The following is a 22100-nucleotide window of genomic DNA, read 5'->3' on the forward strand; positions in this document are numbered from 1 at the left end:
TGCCCTTCCATTCTAAATGGTAGCTTTGCTGGATAGAGTAATCTTGGATGTAGGTCCTTGCCTTTCATGACTTTGAATACTTCTTTCCATCCCCTTCTTGCCTGTAAAGTTTCTTTTGAGAAATCAGCTGATTTTCTTATTAAAGATAAGGAGAGAATCTTAAAAGCATCAAGAGGAAAGGAGAGAGTTACCTACAAAGGATGAGAAATGGCACTATTTAAAAGAGGCTGTCACACATCATTTGAGAGTCAGGAAGAGACTTATTTTAACTACTTGGAAAAGTTTATAAGATTCCTGAAACTTTTGTCCTTCCACTCCTTGTTGTTATTTTTATTGCTTTCCTATAATGATTAGCTAGAAAGCTCTTAAAATGGAAAGGATCTGTGTGCATATATTTTAGTGGCAACAAAGAAAACAGCAATGAGGTGACTATTCCTGCCAAGTGGGTGAGGAACCCAAGAGTGGACAGTGTATAGTGTCCTGTAGCCTGTGTCTCAGGAGTCTGTGGAAGGAGAAAAGAAGTGATGGAGTGGCAGAGTAGACCTGGGGGTGGGGGCGGCATATGGGGAGTGAAGCCAGGGCAGAAAAACAACCCTGCGTTCTTAATAAGCAAGAGACCCACAGACAGGTTTCCTGCATGTAGCCAGATTAAATTAATGCTTACAACAGCCAACACAATTTTTGAAAGTTTTCTAATTTAAAACCAAAACCAAAACCAAAACCAAAACAAAACTTTTAGCAAGTTTTTTTTAATGTTACAGATTATTTAATTTTGGTTAGATTCTTGGATCAAGTGAATTAAATAGGGTGGAAATTATTCATAAATCTTAGCTATCAAAAAGTGAAGAGGGACCTGGCTGGTGTGGCTTAGTGGGTTGAACACCAGCCTGAGAACCGAAGGGTCACTGGTTCGATTCCTGGTCAGTGCACATGCCTGGGTTGTGGGCCAGGTCCCCAGTGGGGGGCACTCGAGAGGAAACCACACCTTGATGTTTCTCTCCCTGTGTTTCTCCTTCCCTTCCCCCTCTAAAAGTAAATAAATAAAATCTTTTTAAAAAAGTAAAGAGGATTTGTGAGTTGTTTGGCCATGTCCACATATACGTTGGTTTTCCCTAGATCTTTTGACTGCTGGTATTTCATCTTAAGAGTGACAGTTAAGAATGGGAAAACACTGCCCCCCATTGTGGCTTAGAACCCACTGAAACTTGTGGGGGAGATATTTTACCCCAATATAAACCTTTCAGCGACTGAGCTAATTTACTCTTTTCAAACTGTGACATCTTCTTTATAAGAAAGAAGACATAAAAAGTTATCTTGAGTGTGAACTCACTTCTAAAATCAACATCTTGGTGTACTTCAATGTTAAATGAGTCACAAGTCTTTGGATGAAGATTTTCTGCTTTAGAAAGAGAAAGCGCTTGGAAAAAATGTCAATTTGGTTTTATTAAAATGGAAATATTTGCAAAATAGATTGCACTAGTGAGGCTATCCTACAACAAGTTTCCACACACATTTCCGCAGTCCCTTCTGGGAATCTGCAGAGCTGCAGCCCGCACGGGCCAAGTCTCAGCCATCGTGAGATGCTTTTAGCCTCCATAATCCCTCCAAAAAATGACATATATTTTTTAAACACTGCACAAGGTCAAACTTTTCATACTATTTTGAAGGTGATATCATTTACTTTGAAACTGTCTTCTTAAAACTACTTCTCCCAAATGAAAGCTGAAGTTAACATTATTTGCCTGATAGAAAAATGGTCTCTTTCTACTCTGACCCTTTGAGACTTGAAACTGTCATGGCAGGCAACTCCCAGTCTAATTTATATAGAGTAGTGGTACAGTTAAACTTTTACATTTGATTTGAATGCATAGTGACTACTTACTAGCTGTTCTCCTGGTTGTATGGGTTGGTTTTTGGACAGTTGAGCACACCCCTGGCTCCTGTGGAAGCATCCCGGTCTCTGTGCTATCGATCCTAAAATCTTCCTCATCTGCTGTGCTCTGCTAACGTTAGATCGGTATTTAAGGATCTCACTGGATATCTATGCCTGTGTGCGCCTCAAGAGCGCCAAGCCTATCATGTCCCAGTTTAAATTACCTTTGTCTTTTCCGGTCACTCTTCCTTCCCCTGTGTTTCCCGTTCAGTTGCTGGCACCGTCTCCCAAGTGAGGGCCTCTGGTCGTTCTAGAGCCTTCCTTTCACTTGCCACACTGACTCACCGGTCGTTAATGCCTGATGATTCTGCCTTGGAAATGCCTCTTTTTTCCATTCCAGCCCTACTTCAGGCACAGTAATTTTTTCGCTGGTTCAGAACAAAAGTTTCCAATGGGCTTCCCTGTTGGTCCTTTCTTTCTGCCACTAGATCTCTCTGTGCATGTAGTCAAACATGAGCATAGGCCTTGCCTGTCTGTCCACTTTTTCCACTCCCCATCGCGGCAGGAGCTGCCCCTTACAACGTGACACAGCTCACTGTTCTAGTCTTCACTTCTACCCCTCTGATCCCGGCACTCACGTGTATTTAGCTTTAGCCACTGCTAAAAATCCTTTGAGTATGCCACACATTTCCATCCAAACTTTTCTCTCTTTTGATCCTCATCACTTAAGACTCATTTTTCTGTCTTCGCATCCTCCCCCTTCTGGAAGTATTGTAAAAATTCTTTCCTCTGTGTCCTCTCCTAGCACGATTTTATTCTCTTTCAGTGTCCCTGGGTACACCCCATTATGGTTAATTGTCTATGTGAGGCTTTCTCGGGCTAAATTACGACTTTCTCAAGAGAAAGACTTGTTTCCATCTCTTGTGAAGAAAGTCCCTGTGCAGTGTTTGGGGTGTAATAAGCACCCCATCCATATGTGCTGAAGTAGGGCTGTGCTGAGATGTGTTCACAATCTCATGGGTGCAGTCGTTGTACCTATGGAGAAGTAAAGATCAGAGTAAAGCAAAAACAGTTCCTCTGCCAATGTTTTCCTTGAGAGCTAGAGGTTTAAATTTATGACAGACATGGGAATTTCTCTGAAAAGTCGGAGAATAGTGAATGGCAGTATCACCTTCAATTTCTGTTTAAACAAGACCCACTGTGGCATTGTCTCTGGCATGTGTTATCAATGTATTATATGAATGATTTTGAAATAAGAGCCACTCTCTGTGCAGGGTGGCATTGAATTGATTGGTTAGCGTGTATTGATTGGTTAGTATGACTTGGTTGGCAATTAGGTGAAATTTACTCAACGAAATGCATACTCAACACATGTGGCATCTCTGTCTTCTACTTGTTAAAATAGAGGTGCAAAGAGAACTTGGAGTTAAGTGCTAGACGTAATGATAAGACACATTGTAAGAAGTAAAAAAGAAACACAGAGCAAGAAAAAATCATGATGACCGGGAGGATTAATGAAATGTCTTAAGAAAAACTTACTTCACTGGAAGTCACAGGAAGGATGCCATACGAAGAAAGTAGCGTGTGCCAATGGACAGGATGATTGCTGTTTCATCAGCCGAAACTCAGCTGGTGATTTTAGCAAAGGTCTCTGCTGTTAACATGTATGAATTTGAGGTTATTTAGTTCCACTTTGTTTTGTTTCTCACAGGTGGATCGGACATTGAATATCTAGACCTCTACAAGCCTGTCGTGTGGTTCTGGATCCTCGTAGGGCTTGCTTACTTCGCTGCCGTCCTGAGCATGATTGGGGACTGGCTCCGAGTGATATCGAAAAAGACAAAGGAAGAGGTGAGAATTCAGAAGCTTGCACAAAACACTTCTATTTTGCTAATTTAATAAAAAATTAAAAAAACCATTTTTACATTTATTTTTAAAAATATGTTTTGTGTGAATTTGTTGTGCAAGGCTATCCTGTAAGTTATCATTCATTCCCTTACAAATACTAAACACTTCTGTTTCAGATGCTATTTAGGTGCTTAGGGTAACTGGTAATAAAAGAGATGTAATTACATTTTTTTCATTATATATTTTTTGTTTTCTTTTTTTCTTCAAAGGAACAAAGTAAGTTTTATTCCATAAAGAAAAGTGCAATAGGAAATATTTGGGTCAACACATTAGTAGCATGAAAAAGTGAGTGTATTATATAATATTACATTGTTCCTACTTTAGTCAATTTATTTCCTTTTTTGTTATGTCTGTACAAATGTGTTCTAGTCCCGATGTGCATATACCCATGTGCCTCGAAGCTGTGCACGTTGGCCAATTTCTTTATATACAAATTTCAGCTGCTCAAAAAGAGATTCTTTTACCTATTTTGAACAACTATATATATAGAAATGAACATTAGAATTTTGGCTCATGATATTTTGGAAAATTTAAATCCAACTTTGAAATTGTGTAGTTTGAGACACAGAAAGAGAAAAATTGTGGTTATTTTCACTACAATGTATTTTCAATATACTTTTAAGGATCTTGAGATGCTAAGGGAAAAAAAAGATTGTAAATAGGAACTATTTTCGATGACATAGCTAAAAAGAGAACTTCTCAAACATCTAGCCATAAACTGGCTTCCTTTGAAATGGTTTCTAAAAAACACACACAGGCATTTAAAAAAAATAAAATAAAACAACTGAACAGAATATATCTCTTGTAGTTAAGAAAAGCATTATTTTGTGAAATATATATGTTGCATACATATTATAAACATACTATATATTATATACATGCATGCGTATGTACACACTAATATTGTGGGTGGATCACAGTTAGAAAGCCACTAAGGCACATATAGAACAGGGGAAGTTTTATCTTTATTACATTGGTATATTTAATTATATATTAAAGAATATTTCATTAGAATTTTAAAAGCTGTGTATTAGAAACCAGTGCTTCTGGGGCAAAGCATTAGCACGCTTCTCGGGAGCAATGAGATGACCATCTGTACGAGTGCTCGGGCTGCCGTCACCAGTCACCGCAGACGGCACAGCTCCAACAACAGAAACGTGTTTGCTCACAATTCAGGAGGCTGGGGGGCCAGCAGCGATGGGGTCGCAGAGGTCTCTCCTCGGCGTGCAGAAGTTGCCCTCTTTCTGTGTCCTCACGTGGCCTTTCCTGGGTGCACACACATGGACAGAGAGAGCTCTGGTGGCTTTCTTCTTCCTGTATGGACGCCGTGCTGTTGGACCAGAGCTGCACCCTTCTGTCCTCATTTAACCTTAACCACCTGCTTTAAGGCCTAATCTCCAAACACAATCACGTTGAGGGTTAGGGCTTCAACATATGAATTTGTGGAGCGTACAGTTCAGGCCATAACACCATTCTCTGAAATAAACTTAAATGTCTACATTAATTGGTTTATTTAGTGGGGAAAAATAGGTTTGTGTGTCTACTTAGGAGGGATCTTCATGATTCTCAACCAAAAGTGAGAGATGCACCATTGCGTTTTCATGCTTTCAGATGCTGAAAAGCAGGAAACTGTTTTCTTTTCCGGCTTCTGCCTAGCCTTGGGAGCAGCGTGTTCTCTCTGGTGACTGCATGTGTAGGAAGCTCACGTGAGTGAGGGCCATGAGTGAGTTCATGCGAACCCTCTGGGGCGGCAGCTGCTGCAGACAGCTGAGCCCGTGGAAGTGGAGCTATCAGGTTGAGCAGATGGGTGTTCTCTAATCTAAGACGCAGTTGAGGGGAGTGACAAAAATCAGGTCAGGAATTCAACAGAAAATGCGAAGAAAGGGAGGGAAAGAGCACTTATAATTTGTCTATAGATCGATAATCGGGATCAAAGTCTTTACAGATGAAATGCTACTAGGATTTCTACAGCACCGGAAAGAAGATGATTCGATCGTCCTCATGCTGGAATAACTGACTAAAAGGCCCAATGGAATAAACACCAACCAAATTCATTCTAGTTGGCGTCTTTACCTGGATGAGCCAGGCCAGGCAAATGTTCAGGATGCATTCCTTACCGTCTAACCTAAGTCATTCCAGATACTCCAGCTTTTAAACACTTCCTAAGTGTTCGGAAGCAACAAGGTTATTTCTAGTTTTCAGTTTTGATGGATGAAGATGTTAAATAATTTTGATAGCTTGGAATCTTCCCTATTCAAAAATGTGACTAGTACAGAATATAAAAAATACATAATAATATATAGCATCAAATTTCCAGTTGAAAGTACTAAAACACATGCTTTTCTTGAATAAAAAGATTTTAACAAATAATAAACTCCAATCTTACATAATTAAAAAATAATGTTATAACAATTAATATGGTTCTATTACATTTAAAAAACAAATATGATACATTGCTTAATTATAAACATTGAGCTCTAATCATATGTGGTCTTATTGCTGTTATGTTAAAATATATTCTGTTTCTAATGAATGCTAATTTTAATGAAAGTATTATGTTTAGAATTAAAGAGAAATAGCTTTTAGTGAACATGCTGAAATAACACATGTTGGTACGGCTACACTGTCTGAAGTATTTGAAGAGGAGAAGGTTAGTTGAAACGACACTGCATGGTTTCAGAAATGTCACATGTGATTATAGTGGATGTGCATTCCTCAAGGAAAACGGAATGACCTCAATCATTTTTCCGTGGAGGCACACAACTCTCTGTAAAAGTGTTTGTTTCATTATTTTTAAAGCTCTGATGGAGAGTAGGTCCGTGTTCCACACTAAAAATTGATATGATTATCTTTTTCTATACACCCTCTTCTGAAGAATCCAGGGTTTCACTTAGAAAATAAAGACTATTTAGGTATTCTAGAAAATACAAGAATATATCTGAGGCAGGTGTAATAAAAATACGACGTGATCACAAAATCCCGAGGTAAATTCCTAAGCAGGCGGGGAATAGTGCATCCTGCGTACGGGCAAACATAGTTCGGGTTGCTACCGCTTGCATTCCTCGAGTGGGAAAGGCCTGGAGTTTTGTCTAGTTCCTGCAGTTTTGTAGATGTACCACAGTGCTCGGAGTGTTCCTGTCCATTTGTGAGACGGACACCACCGCTGCCCCTACCGCAGCATGCTGGTGTGATGGCACCACAGCTGGCCACAGCGAGCGGACGGCCAAGCGTCGCTCCTTAACCAATATTGTCCCCGTAGTCTGGAGGCATCCCTGCAGGGGCAGTTGCACACTAGGAGATTGACCTTATATCACCTTAGGGAAACTCCCTTTGATTGGGAAGCGCTAGTGCCAAGAAGCCTTGAAAGACTGTTTCTAGAACTTATTATTTGGCCCCAGCATTACGAAGGAACCTGACAATACAGAGGGATGTAGGTTTTTTCTGCTGGTGACCTGGTGGGAGAGCATTTGGTCTTCTCCAAAGGTCAGGCCTTTCCGTGACAAAGCTAAGGCTGGGCGGCTCTTTATCTTGTCTGGCGATGGGCAATTAGAGAGCAGTTGCAGCCTGGGCCCTGGAAAGGTTGTATTGGAGCACTTTATCATTATTTCTTATGGGAGAGGTGCTTTAAATGTGAATGGCTTTAGATGCCATTTGGAATAAGACTTTATTCTGAAAACCTTAGGGACCCATTGAAAGGTTTCAAGTAGAGGGAATGAATGATCTTGTCCACAGCGAGGAAGATGGCTTAGCTGGGAGAAATTATTGCCTAGAATTGAGATCTATTATCTTATTACAGTGGGATAGAGATGAAAGCAGAGATTTCAAAATTATTTGGGGGATAGAAGGGGTAGGGTCTGGTAATCCATTAGGTGTGGGCTGTAAAGAGACAGTGGGGATGACATAATTCTCGCTTTGGGTGGCATTACAAAGCACAGGAAAATGAGAGATTCTGAGTAGATGGGAGGAGGATTGAAAGTGTCATTTTGGACATGTCTTCATTGGTGGATGTGTGGCTAATTCAAGTGTAGATAGTAGGATATGCCAGCCTGGAATGTCGGAAGGATGGGAGCTGGAGAGATGGTTCGGGAGCCCTGGGTAACCATGACATATGTGGCAATGGGAGTTGTGAGTACAGATGAATTCACCTAATGAAGATTTGTGAGGTGAGTCGGCAAAAAGAGCTAAAAATGGAACCTGGAGGAACACCTTCATTTAAGAGGGTGAATGTAGAGACTACAAAGGACTCTTTAGCAAATAACATAGTCAAATAAATTGATTCATGGTAGGGGTTTGTTGGAAGGTGAAAGGAGTTGAAGTCTTGAAGAAAAGATGATTAGAGTAATGGATCTGAATGGCTAAAGACCATGGGGGCAGACACGGCACCCAAGGAAAGGCTGACGATAACAAAACAGAGAAACAACGTAATTAGATTTTTCAATGAGGTTGTGCTCCAGGGATGCCTCCTCCGTAGAAATGAATGGAAAGTTGCCACCCTGGAATTGTGCAGAGTGGGTACATCCAAAGGCACTTCTCTGGGCAGGCACATCAAGCACAGTCCCAAAGGGCAGCACTGATGGTATATTTTTTAGAAATGGGAGCCCTTGGAGCACAAATAATAGAAAAGTGTGAATAGTGCCTCCTGGAGTTGTGCAGTGTAGCAGCCCTGATCCTGGGTACTGTGGGCATGCGTGCGAGGTAAATACGGATGGTGGGCGGTGGGGCTGGAGGGGTGAGCGGTAGAGTGACAGTGTCAAAGCAGCAGGAAGGGGAGACCAGTTAGGACATTCTTTAAGGTTAATTCATTCCTAAGTCATTCGCTTACTCATTCATTAGAAAGATGCTTACTGAGGACTCTGCGATGAGCACTCTGTTAGGCTCTGGGAGAAGCTCTTCACCTGTGGTAGCTGAGGCCCATCTCTGTATTGGAAGGATTACATGGGTGGTGCATTTCCTTACTGGTCTTTACAATGTTTGCTTGTACTTTTACTTTTAGAGATGGAAAAAGGAGTTTGAATAAGAAGGCACTTAGTCTTTGACTAATTCAAATGGCCTACTTTTCCTTTTTCCTTTTCCTTCCCTCCCACCCTCAGAGAGCACATCAGACTTTGTAGTTATTGCTTTGATTGCTGACGTATTTGGGGGAGGGACAATGACTACGTAGTTCCAATTTTTTCTTGGTACTTTTATTGTTGTTCTCTTGCTGAGAAACTAAAGCGATTAGGAATGACTGTTGGGCACAATATACCACAATCCTAAGGCTTCACAGGTGTGTATTTTAAGTCACATGAAATAAAATAGAGGCAAGCAGTGTCACAATGGGCCATTAAAGATAAAGCATGTGTAAAGCTCCCTGTTTTCTGGCCCACTGTGCGCTGGGGGACAGATCAGAGCAATCGGACTTTGAAGTTCGTCTACTGGTCTGTAGTTGGTTCTACCTACTCATGCCAAGGAGAAAATTCCTTCTCTTTCTAGTCCCACACTTGGCTCAGAAAGTTATTACTTATTTAGTAAATGGGCAATTGGAAAGGAGAATAAAAATAAAAGAACAAATAATATGAAATGATAATATAAGACTTAAATTATGCTTTGCGGCAACAGTAACTCTCATATGTGAGTACATGTCTAATTTCCAAGTGAATTTTATGAACCATCATATCGGTAGAACCAAGACCCCCGATTATGTGTCTTTGTAGTGTTAGTGTTATGTTGCATACTGTGAACCTTTGAGGGTCCAATATTAGGAAGTTTTTTACAAGTCAAAATATATGCCAAAAATAGGATTTGAGAGTGGTAAAAGTAGAAATACTTTTCTTCTGGAATATACTTTATTTCTTTTAAAAATATTAAATAAGATAATGATGTGAAGTCCCCAGCTATCACATAATGGCTAATAAGGACACTGAAGCACAGGCAGGTAAGCCAGGTGATTTGCTTAAGGTTACACCGCTGGTAAATGGGTGAGTGGTGGAATCAGTAGTCATCCCAGTGGGATGCGCTCCTGGGCCCAGCCTGCTAGCCTTTTTCCTGTGCTGCCTTCCAAGAGCTCAAGAAGTTGGTTATGTGCTTTTGTTATTGTCCTTCTTTTCTTCTTCTTTTCTTTTTATACATAGGCAGTATCAACACATTAGAAGTTAGTACCCAAACCTAACCCATCTGTTACTATGTAGCTACAAAGAAGAGCTTTATGAATAGTTTGGTCACTAATTGTGTTCCCGTATAGATCAGTGAATCTTTAAACATACAATTTCAACATTCTTTCAAATGAATAGAATTCATTTGTATGATCTCTGAAAAATGCATGGGCTTTGGAGCCCATACCACTGAGATTTAATTCTATCTTAACTATTTACTAGCTCTGAAAACTTCACCAGCAAATACCTATTTTTGCTGAGTCTCCATTTTCTTATAAAAGAGATTTAGCCTCCTTTATGAAATTGCTTGGAGCTTCAGTGGGTAGAGCGTGGGATGTGCTAAATGCTTACTAAATGCTTGCTCTTTTCTTCATGGGTTTCAGAAGAAATTTGTATCAAATATTTTCTCACATCAAATAATCCTGTAATGTTCTAAGATTATCACCTCCACATCATTACATATTGTTCTATATGAGCATCAAATGCTGTGAGTGCTTACACGTCTGAATATCTTGTTGAAATAATAAGTAAATGTAAAGAAAAAGGTAACGAAACATTAGGGTGTATTATTGCTGAAGTTAATAGCAAACCCTGAATTCAGAATAGCCTACAAAAAATTAGGTGTAGGAATTTTAAATATGTCGCATGGTCTGTGGACTTGAAAGCTGATTTCTACGTTAAATGTTTCTTAAATCCATCCACCACTATTATCTTAGTTCTTTTCTAGAATTAGAGTCGTGTGTTTCCTCGTGTCCTGATGTGACTGGGTGGAATCCATTTGTATTTTCCTTTTATGAAACCAAGGAAGAGTATTTCAATTGTTACTTTAAAAATAAACGCAGGCAGGAAGATTCCTTTTTTTTTTTTCCTCTTTAGATTTTAGGTTGAACTCTCACTGTTTATAAATTGTATCTTCTTTTTGCTTCAAGTATTTCACAGAATGCAATCTGGTAATGACAATTCAGAGTCATTTTTTCTATTCATTTGTTCATAATAGGAAAGTAAGTTAATAGTTTTTGCCTCAAAGCACTTTGTAAGTAATTTCATTTTCTTTAGCTGCAGAGCACATTATAGGGATTTAATGCATCAAGATACAATGTTATCCATCTCTCTTGACTGTGTTGAGACTGTCATCTGTTCTGAGAATTTGTGTTAGGGAAAGCAGCCACTATAAACTTTGCTTTTAACATTGTTTTTGGATTTTCTGCATCAAACCAACGTATTATGCTTGCTATATTCAGAGCTAAAATCAGTCACGTTCTACAAAAAATAAAACCTATGTTTGATGAGAACACGAGCGATGGGTCAACAAAATGATTTCATTTTTAGTTCCTCTTCATAGATGGCTCTTTCTAAAAGAATATTTGCTTGTGTTTGGTATGACCTGAGAGTAGGGCAGTGGGGCAGCGGACACTGAAGTTTAATCCTGGATTATTTGACCATCTTCTACAAAAGAGTGTGTGATTTCTTTAGTGGTCGGTGGGTGGTACCCTAATTGCAGTAAGGGAATTTAGTTCTTCCTGCCTCAAACTGATTTGAACCAAAGAACAGCTTGCAATTAACCATGTGTCTGTATGTGCACACACATACACACACATGCAGATACAAAATCTCCTCTTTGTGAACAAAGGTGAACTCCTGTTCTTCCTTATTAAATATTTCCATTTCTCTCGCCTTCCAGACACATATTAGCATTGCACTCCTCTTTCCCCCTGTGGTTGGTGAGCCATAAGAATAGCTCTGGTCAGTGAACTGTGGGCAGAACTGGTGTGAGAAAATGGGAAGGAGATTGAATTGTGCCTGTGCGACCCTCAGGAGCATACTTGCCTCGGGCACAATGACCACAGGAGGTCATGGTGCTGTGTCATCCTGGGTCCCTGAGTAGCCCCAATGCTCAGAGCCCCTGCTGACATGTCATGGGCATTTAGCTTGAATGACAACAGAACCTTTCCTTGAAATCACTAAGGTTAAGGGGCTGTTTGTCCTAAATTTTAACCTCTCCTCTCCTCACTAATCCAGTAAAACTCCATAAATTTTTTTGTTGCTCTAATTCAAGGAAAGAGTTAAAATAATCATCATCATGATCACCATCATCATTTGGGAGATTTAAACTTTATGCACCATGCTAATCTTTAGTGAATTTAGTTTTAGTTCAGTTTGCAAATCTCTGATAGACTTAGATGTATTATTTAAAATATATTATCTGTATTTATCTTATTTAAAATTTGCTAGTGGTTTTATTGAAATAGAAGCATCAGGTGAGAGCTGAAGTGAAATAGAGAAACCTGCCTTTTAAGGAACCTGTGGATGGGCTGTAAGCTGTGTGGAGACTAGGCACCCGGCTCCTGTGAAAAGGCAGCTTCGGATGTTGAATAATATTGAATCTGTTTTATGTGTAAGTGTCCAAAAGAAAGAATCTTGAACGGATGTGGTTTCATAAAACCAATAAATTAAACCAAAGTAATCACAGATATAAAAGAGCAGTATATCTTTATATAATGTTTTGAAATTTATTAGGCTGAACCATATGAAATTGTTTATATTCAACTGTTTTTGACTTTCAGAATCACAATTCCATATGGTTCAACCTAATATTTTAAGGAACTGTATTGACAAGCCAGGTTCTACAGATATTAATTTTCCTCCTATAATCTATACATTAGAGTATGATCTATACACTAGGCCAAATCACATTTGGCTAGACATTAGTGGTGTACTTTCTTTAGTCATTGCTTGGCTAAGAACTTTTCAAAATTCTATTTTGCTGATGTATAAACTGATTGTTTCATCTCAGCTCAAACACAAGTGTGTGGTACTTGGATGTTCCGGAAACCTATTTCTGTTACCCTTGTCACTGCAGACTGTAGCTCAAATCTCTTCTCACTCGGCCATGTCGGAACTGCTTCTGACGCTGAAGCTCCCTCGGGGCCACTGTGCCCCAGTCGTGAATATACGTTCCCCACGCTTTCCCCCGTAACCCAGCTAATGGGTGGCTGAACCAACATATACCTTTATGAAAGCCTTGAGGGTAACTTAAAGGAATTACAGAACAGAAAGGGAAAACTTCATGCTGGGTGATCACACAATATTGTTCCTAGAGTCCATTGGTCATCTTCTCAAAGGGGCCCCTCTTGGCCATCTTGCTCTTCAACCCCTGGCTTGGTGGCATACTGCAGGGGTCTGCTTATCACTCAGGGACCCAACCAGTAGAAGACTATGTTGACACAATAATAATACACTATATGATATATGTGTGTAATGTATATAACACATGCAAATACACTCTCCCCCAGAATGGAAATAGGCATTTAAATTATTAAAGATGATATTGGATATTTCAAACTGAAGCCATTTAATATGGATTGCCTCCTCAGGTACGGTTGTTCCCAGGAGCAGCGGATAGGTGCTTGACTTATGTGTCTGTGATTAAACAAACAAGCAGGCCTACAAACAAACACACAAATTAACAAACACGCTCTCCAAAGTAGTCAGCTTGGTAATGAAGGGGCTCCAGCTACAAAAATGCACTCCCGCTCCGGCATGTGAGGCTGCCTATGACCCACGAAATGTCTTTTTTTCACCTTTAGAGGTAAACAAAACAAAACAAAGCACGTCTCACGTCTTCTAGCTATTTATGCTTGCCACACATGGTTGTTTATAACCACTCTGGTTTTACTGTTTTCATGATCCCTCCACAGCAACAAGCACTTAGTTATCTTTTGAGCAAAATGTTTGTATGAAACACTGCCCCCAACTTCAGTTGAAAAATCAACCATATTGAGAAATCTTACTATAGAAAGAAATTTATTTCCCAAATTGGAAACTATGTATATGAGTGCAATGATATTTTTCATGTAATTTCTCCCAAATGCCAAGGTTTGCTATGTGTTGATGGACCCTTCAATTTCTTGGCTCTATTCTGAAGAGATAAGATACTTTTTTAGTGAGGGTATTTTTATGCATCCAGTCTTTGTATATATATATGCACATATATACATTCATCTTTATACTTAAAGTGAGTGTATATACATATATACACTCATCTGTATACATAAATACATGAATACATATACAATTATACACATGTACTTATCTTTATCCCTATTTGTGGCATTTCTGCCACACTTTGAGATCCTGTTGGATAGACTTAACTTAAATATAGGTTCAATTTAAGGACTATTGTTTTGTGTTCAAAACACATTTCGGAATGAACAGTAAAGGCTGCAAGGACATGTATATGTATATGTATATGTATATGTATATGTATATGTATATAAGCAGGGCGAGATAAAAATCGATTTCCTATTTTGAAGCCATGTGCATTGCAACATGCAAAGTTCGTCATAAATGTGAATTAACCAAAGGGCAGTAAGTGTAGTCTAAGTTTCAGATTAGAAGAAATGAGAATTTCGCTGAGCCGTGTTTCTGGTCTGCACGATGGGGACGGTTAATGCCACTTGCAAAAGGCGCACACTGCAAGTGACTTCATTGCATCATTGATCAGTTTGTTCATCAGACATGTTTCGATTGTGGTGTGTCAGGCATTTTACTAGATATTGGGAATAAAGGTATAAAAAAGTTACTGCATTCGCCCTAGAGGAGAAATGTATAGGCAACCACGTACTAATAATTACCACGGGGTAGGAGCCACGAGGGAGACATAAAGGAGGTACATCTTGTGCCTTGATGCACAGAAATGGAGTTACTAAATATAATTGGATGAACTGGGGGGGACTGCATAGAGAAGATGATATCCCTGACTTTCTTTCCCATTTTACATTTAATCTGATAGCATTGATCCGAAAAAATATTCAGTCTTATAGGATCCATCTTCAGTGTATCCAGAATCCACCCGCTTCTCACCTGCTCATCATCCCTTTCTATGCCACCGGTAGCTCCCACCTGGATCATTCAAAAGCCTCCTAACTTGTCTCCTGCTTCCTCCTTTGCTTGATATGAAGTCTGAGCTCAACTAAGATGCCAGAATAATCCTTTGAAACAAGTCATAGGATATCACTTCTCTGCTTAACCGCTTCCTGATGTCTTCCCATTATTTTCAGAGTAAAAGTTAAAGTCTTTGAAATAGCATTAAGGGTTCCACATGATCTAGCCCCCCCTTACCCTAACCTCTTCTCTTTCTATTCTGTCTTCTCTCACTCCACTCCAGCCTCCTACCCCTCAGTGTTCCTCCCACACAAGGCACACCCTGCCCCAGGGCCTTTGCACTGACTGTTCCCGCCTTTAGGAATGCTTTTTTCCCAGATACCTACCTACCTCCATTCCTAATATCTCCAACTCTTTTTAACATCATTAATGTCATAGGTTTTAATATTTTAAAATACAAACAACATATTAGTTTCATGAATACAACATAATGATTCCATATTTGTGTATGTTGTGAAACAAACACCACAGTAAGTCTAGTTTAGGTACATCTGTCAACGTACATAGTTACACAATTTTTTCTTGTGATGAATACTTATAAGATCTACTTTTGGGAACTTTTAGATATGCAGCACAGCCCTGACCGGTGTGGCTCAGCTGAGTGGGTGCTGTCCCACAAAGTGAAAGGTCGCAGTTTCAGTTCCAGGTCAGGGCACATGCCTGGGTTGCGGGTTCGGTCCCCAGTCTGGGTGCGATTGATGATGTTTCTCTCTTGCATTGCTGTTTCTCTCCTTCTCTTTCTCCCTCTCTTCCTCTTTCTCTAAAAATAAATAAGTAAAATCTTTAAAATAAAAAAATAAGCGAGCAGCACAGTATTATTAAGCATAGTCGCCATGCTGTACACTCTGTCCCATGACTTACTGGCTATAACTGCAGGTTTGTTCCCTTTGACTCTCTTCGCCCACCCACTTTGCCTCCTCCCCCCCCCCACCTCTGGCAACCATCCATCCGTTTTCTTTCTCTATGAGCTTCCTTCCTCCTTCCTCCCTCCCTCCCTACCTCCCTTCCTCCCTCCCTCCCTATCTCCCTTCCTTCCTTCCTTCCTTCCCTCCTTCCTTCCTTCCCTCCCTTCCTCCCTTCCTCCCTTCCCCCCTCCCTCCCTTCCTTCCTTCCTTCCCTCCCTCCCTCCCTCCCTCCCTCCCTTCCCTCCCTCCCTCCTTCCCTCCTTCCTTCCTTCCTTCCTTCCTCCCTCCCTCCCTCCCTCCTTCCCTCCTTCCTTCCTTCCTTCCTTCCTTCTTTCCCTCCTTCCCTCCTTCCCTCCTTCCTTCCTTCCTTCCTTCCTTCCTTCCTTCCTTCCTTCCTTCCTTCTTATTCCACATATAAGTGAGACCATCCAGTATTTATCTCTCTCTGACTTATCTCACTTAGTAAAATGTCCTCAAGGTCCATACGTGTTGTGCGATGCTTCTGTTTGACTGGAATAAAAGTGTTCCTGGCTTTGGGATGCTATGTAATTTAAGGCCTATGAAAAGTGAACATGTTCTAGATACTTTTATATCCAAGAGAGACAGCGGTTTCCTTATCCTACATAGAACCAGTGGGAAAGCCCACAGGCTTCTAGCGGTTCTGGTCGTGCAGTGGGGCAGTGGGGCAGTGACGCATCGTCAGTGGCCTGGGAAGGAGGACTAATAGAAACTGACCAAGTAAGAGCACTCTTCTTATTTCAAACAAGCAGATGCAGCCTTACAAAAAAGTTCCCCCAGTTTTATAAGCATTGTAAGCTGTGGAATTATTAGAAGTGGTGGTTATATAGCAATATGCTGAAGCTGGATCTCATAAAACAGTACTTCCTTACCACAAATAGAGGAAGTGTTAGAAATATAATTTGATAAGTTGCCTCTAGAACCCCTACATTGCCAAATAAACTGTAGGTTCTCCTGATGGAACCTACAGTTGGAAGCGCTATAAGATGAAAGCATGGAACTCAGAAGTGTTGTTTCAGAAGTTCTTGGGAAATGTGGAAGTTCTAGAATTTAATATTTGATAAATATCCTATGATTAATCCATTTCTCCTATTATCTTTGTGAATCTTTGCAAGTATCCCTCATTCAACACTTCCAGTTGGGTCAGAAACAACTTGAGGTGTATACGTCTCATCTTCGCCTCGCTGGACCTGTGCACTCTAAAAATACATTTCATTTGTCCACATGTGGCACCCGTGAATAGTATGATAGTCTCACATTTTTTAAAGTGCTGGGTATTTCATCCCACAAAGCGGTCACCTCTGTGACCTGTCCCCTATTGGACAGCCTAACAGTTTGAAGGGATTTTTAAAGTAGAGAAAAATAAATTGGTTATGATAATTGGCTGTTTTTTTTTTTTCTCATTCCCTGGAATTTTCTACCTTCTGTTATTCAAAATGTAGGAGCAGCCAACTTTTATATCTGAAGGAAAATAAGATAAGGAGGGTAGAGAGAGGGGAGCTTGGGAATCATTAAAGCCTTTGAGAGCTTTGTTATGAGCCCTGAAGATGTTATAATCAGACCTAGGTAAAGGTCCGTCTCACTCCCCACTCTGAGCACTGGTTGAATGTGAGCAATAATGAAGCTGGGTTTGCAATCATTATCAAATCAAAAATAATAAGGAACACTTGCAAGATACCTGTAGAGGTATTTGGATTTGCCATTTCTTCTCTCTGCCTTTTCTCGCCTTCCTGAGTATCCCTTACCCCTTTAGTACTCATTATAACGCAGGCTACATAAAATTACCAAACCAAGGTAAAATAGAAACCCATTATAACACAGCTGTCTGTTTAATGGATATAGACAAAAATAGATCAAATCATGTTCTCTGAAGCATAAAGTGCTAGCATACATGCTACATGTGAAAGCCAGCCTGCTGGAGGAAATTAGCAGTGGAAGGGAGGGGGCTCCATTTCATTGTCTGTCTGGGTAGCGTTCTTTCCTCTTTCCGTAGTCTGAGCAGATGCTCTGGACCGCTCGGACTGCTGCAGAGACGGGTGGAGGCGTGCGTGCCCATCAGGCCGCCTTTCTAGACACTGGTCAGAAGCATTTGCTGCAGGGATATTAAAATATTGGTCTTTGACTTGCCTCTCACAATGGACACTTGCTGTGTTTTACTTTTACACTCAGAGGAGTTGTTTTTCCCTAATTCTAAATCTGCAATCAGTGGCCACAGCAGGGGAGACAAAGTCCACGCATTTCTGATCTCGTGTGTATGACACCCAGGGTCAACCCTCATACTCTTCTAGGGGGAGAGCTGGCCTGTCCTGCTGTTACTTTCTTAATATTTCCATCGTTCCTTCTTTTATCTCGGGTCTTTTCTTTCTGTTTCTTTGGCAGCCTCATTACAGTGTGGCCAAGTTAGTTGAAATACAATGGCACGCCTAGAAGACAGAGCATGTGTCACTGCGGTAGAACGTGGCAGTGCTTCCCTGGGTTTGGGAACGGTGGCCGTGAACACTTGCTTCTGCGCAGTGGACACGGTGCATTATGGGACCTGCTCCGCTACCTTGACTTGTTGAAATTGAGTGGGGGGAAATTTGGGGGTTTGCATTCTTTTCCAAAAATGCATGGTTGCTTTTGCTTTCTTTTCCTGAAAATTTTTCTACACATTCATAAAAGAATAAAAGCATAATTCTGTGCGGTCCAATGTAAAGATGGAGCAAAGGAAGGGCGTTCTATGGGCCAGGCTGTCTAATAGAAATATAACCCAAAACACAAATGCAAGCCACATATGTAACTTCAGTTTTTCTTATTTTTATTCTTCTTTCTTTCTTTCTTTCTTTCTTTTTGTTCAAGTACAGTTGTCTCCATTTTCCCTCTACCACTCCCCCCAACCCCAGTCATCCCCACCTCCCACCCTCAATCCTATCCCCCTTTGGCTTTGTCCATGTGTCCTTCATACTAATAATGTTATTAGCCTTATTAAAGAAGGGAAAGCAACAGGTGAAATTAATTTTAATAATATATTTTACTTAACCCAGTATATCTAAACTACTATCATTTTGAATAATATATAATTTGTAATTGAGGTATTCTATATTGCTTTTGTAATACAATGTCAATATCTGGTAAATATTTTATACCCACAAAACATCATCAATCAGACTGGCCATCTTTGAAGTCTCCAATAGCCAGAATGGCAGTGGCCACTGAAGTGGACAGCACAGCTGACGACTGGTATCCTAACACAGATCAGAGTCTATACCATGGGACGGAGACTAAGAATCTCTGGCAGTAATCTGTTCGAAAACAAAGCTGCTTCTTCTGTGCTGATGCTGTAGATTGTGCTTTGCCTCCCAGAATTTTATCGTCCTCAATTGATATCATTTCAAAGAATTCGAAAACAGAAGCGTAAAAGGCTAATTGCAAAGGCAGTGGAATAAATGTGTAGATTAATATTACGTACTGTTTTCCCTGTCTGCAGTAGTTCTTGGAGAACATCTTTGCACGTTATATTGCTGTCTCTCCTGCCTACATTTCATCCTTGTCAAAGTGAGCAGCTATCCGTGGATTGTCAATTATTTCAGAAGATTTCTGTAAATGTTGACCACCCACGCCCAAGCAATTCTACCTGGGGGAGTTACCTCGGTGAGAGAAACTTCTGAAAACAATTTCCCCTTTAAAAAAGAAGTTGGAAATATAATTTTCCTGGATCTGCTTAGACCATATTGAATATTTTCTCCATTTCATTTGCAAAGTTTAAATATGATATTTTTAAATGGATAGAGCATATATTCAGAGCAAGTGCACGAACCTCTGAAAATGATGTCAACAAGGAAGGACAAAATGAAGACTTGTTTTCCTCTCACACCTGTAGTGGTCAGGTCTCATCTTCCTCTTCTCCAAAAGTCCCCAGCTGCTCACCTACAACTTGTGCTGACACCAACCTGGTAATGCTCCTGATCAGAGACTGGGGCAGCCCGAGGTTCCCAAATAACTTTTTCCTCTGACGTTTGTAGACAAAAAGAATAGTGTCTGGGACCTCTTGCAGTAGAATTCCCAATGTGCTTACATTGCAAGAACACAAGCTGGATTTAACAGCTTTCAATTTGAAAACAATCACCTTTAGTTTAGCTAATGAACTCAATATTTACGCATCAATATGTGTGATTTCAATATGTTGATAAATTTAGGGTAAATAGTTTAAAGAAAAAGCAGTGGATTTTAGATTCACTGTAAAGTTACTACTCCGTAAACTTTTGTGGGGAGATATTTTGAGATCTTTGTGATTGTTCCTTTCACCCTAGAACTCTCGATTTAAATTTTACTTATTTACATCAGTACAGACTCACAGATTGCTGCTGTAACCAGTGGCTTATACTCTGTTAAAGTCATCTTTTATTTTGATCTCTAAGTTGTCCCAGCCTTGGCCATGGGAGAGCCTTCAAGCTGTCTTTTGGGTCTTCTGGCATATCCTCAAAATTGGGGGGGCGGTTTTTTTGCTTTCTGGCACAAGCAGATGTTTGAGGCTCACCTTAAACAGTTTCTCTGCCCTATCTCTGGAATCACTCCTTTCTCCAAGGAATCATGGTTTCCTTTAGTGGATGGTGGTGTTTAGAAATGAAGAAGTGGGTGCTCGTCACCAAGTAGACAGAGCTAAGGAATGTATTTTATATGTATGCATTACATATTTCCATCTATATTTATTTCATATCTATATACCTTGAAAACCATGGATTCGTACTGACATCTCTAATTCCAATCTAGCACATAAGTTCCTTCTAGTTTTCTGCAGCTTTACATTCGTCATTCTTTTCTCTTATAGAGATTGCTGTTAATCTCATTATACATAGTATATGTATTTTTCTTCTGTTTCATTTTTCAAATTGCGTATTGGTTTCAGGTGTACAGCTTAGTGGTTAGACAATCAGATACTTTACAAAGTGTTCCCCTTGGTATTTCCAGCCCCCCGACTGACACCATACAGAGTTATCCCAATATTATTGACTATATGTGTATTAACATGATATATAATACTTTCAAATTTTTAGAAGCTATTTAAAATCATGATATTAATATTAGTATTATTTTCTTGACATTGTTTTTATTAAAACTATTGTGCTTAATCTTTATACAATTATGTTATTATGCAGGGTGTTAAGCAGTAGAGAGATTGCTAACTAAAAAAAGCAGTTTAGACTAAGGAGACCTTATGAATATTACATATACTTCTGTGAAAACCAAAGAAAAACATCATGTACTGTTCTGTCAAGATAATGTGGCACTTAGTAATTACTTTAGGTTTTTTTTTTTAAACCTGGTCGGTAAAGAGCGTCATTTGAATTGTTCTTTTTAACAGTACAGTCAAACAGTACAATGAAATGTCAATACTTCAGAAAATGAATTAATGGTAATTGTCAGGAATTACAGTCTAGGCAACCTCTGAAAGTAGAATGCAAAGTGGGCCTCAAATTATTTTTACAGATGTGATGCTTCCAACTCATCTACCTGCTTTGAATATTTAACTTTTCTCAAGTCAGTAAGGGATAAAAGCATCTGAGAAAAGCAAGTTAAAACCCCGCTGTCAAAGGGACAGGAGCCAGCATTGGCCAAGATGGGAAAAGCCTCTTCGGTTCCACTCCTGGGAAAGCAAATTACTGAGCAGCCATGGAATCCTAAATGCTCCGCTTTGCTTCAGGTTCCCTTGAGAATGTCCCTTAGGGAAAGGACTTGCTATCCATGTTATTCTGCCCACATCAAAAGCAATGATGAGATCTGCACATCAATAGAGTATTTTTTAAAGAAAAATTGAAGCTCTTCTAAGTCCTATCGAAATACAGCAGCCCCCCTTATCCAGGGAAGATCCGTTCTAAGACCTCCAAGTGGATGCCTGAAAGGCACAGTTAGTACTGAGCCCTGTATATACTGTTGTTTTCCTATGTCTCCATACCTAAGACAAAGTTTAAACCTACTCACGCGCTTCGGGGCCATTATTAAGTAGAACAAAGGTGACTTGAACACAAGCACTGTGATACCAAAATAGTCAATCTGGTAACTGAGACGGTTACTAAGTGACTAGTGGATGGAAAGTGTCTGTAGTGTGGACGCTGCACATCCCGCGTGGGTCAGCGGGAGTTTTCATTGTGCTACTCAGAATGCCACCCAGTTTCATCTTTATGAGTCGTTTCTTTCTGGAATTTTCCATGTAATGTTTTCAGGCCATGGTTAACTGTGGATACTGAAACTAAGGAAATTGAAACTGCAGACAAGGGAGGGGGGGGTGGCTACTGTAATTAGTTGGTAATTGGAACAAACCTCACAGAGTTTCAGATAGAATTC

General features: G+C 40.0%; 1 protein-coding gene across 3 annotated transcripts in view; it reads left to right on the plus strand.

Moving 5' to 3' along the window:
* KCNK2 (potassium two pore domain channel subfamily K member 2) overlaps positions 1-22100 on the plus strand; it is an 89918-nt gene that overhangs the window by 53765 nt on the left and 14053 nt on the right. For all 3 annotated transcript variants that reach the window (XM_024551430.4, XM_024551446.4, XM_053915835.1), the window contains exon 6: positions 3585-3724. In XM_024551430.4, the coding sequence (XP_024407198.1) occupies positions 3585-3724 (140 nt within the window). The remainder of the gene's footprint in view (positions 1-3584; positions 3725-22100) is intronic.

Source organism: Desmodus rotundus, chromosome 12 (genome assembly GCF_022682495.2).
Source record: "Desmodus rotundus isolate HL8 chromosome 12, HLdesRot8A.1, whole genome shotgun sequence".
Taxonomy (NCBI): Eukaryota; Metazoa; Chordata; class Mammalia; order Chiroptera; family Phyllostomidae; genus Desmodus; species Desmodus rotundus.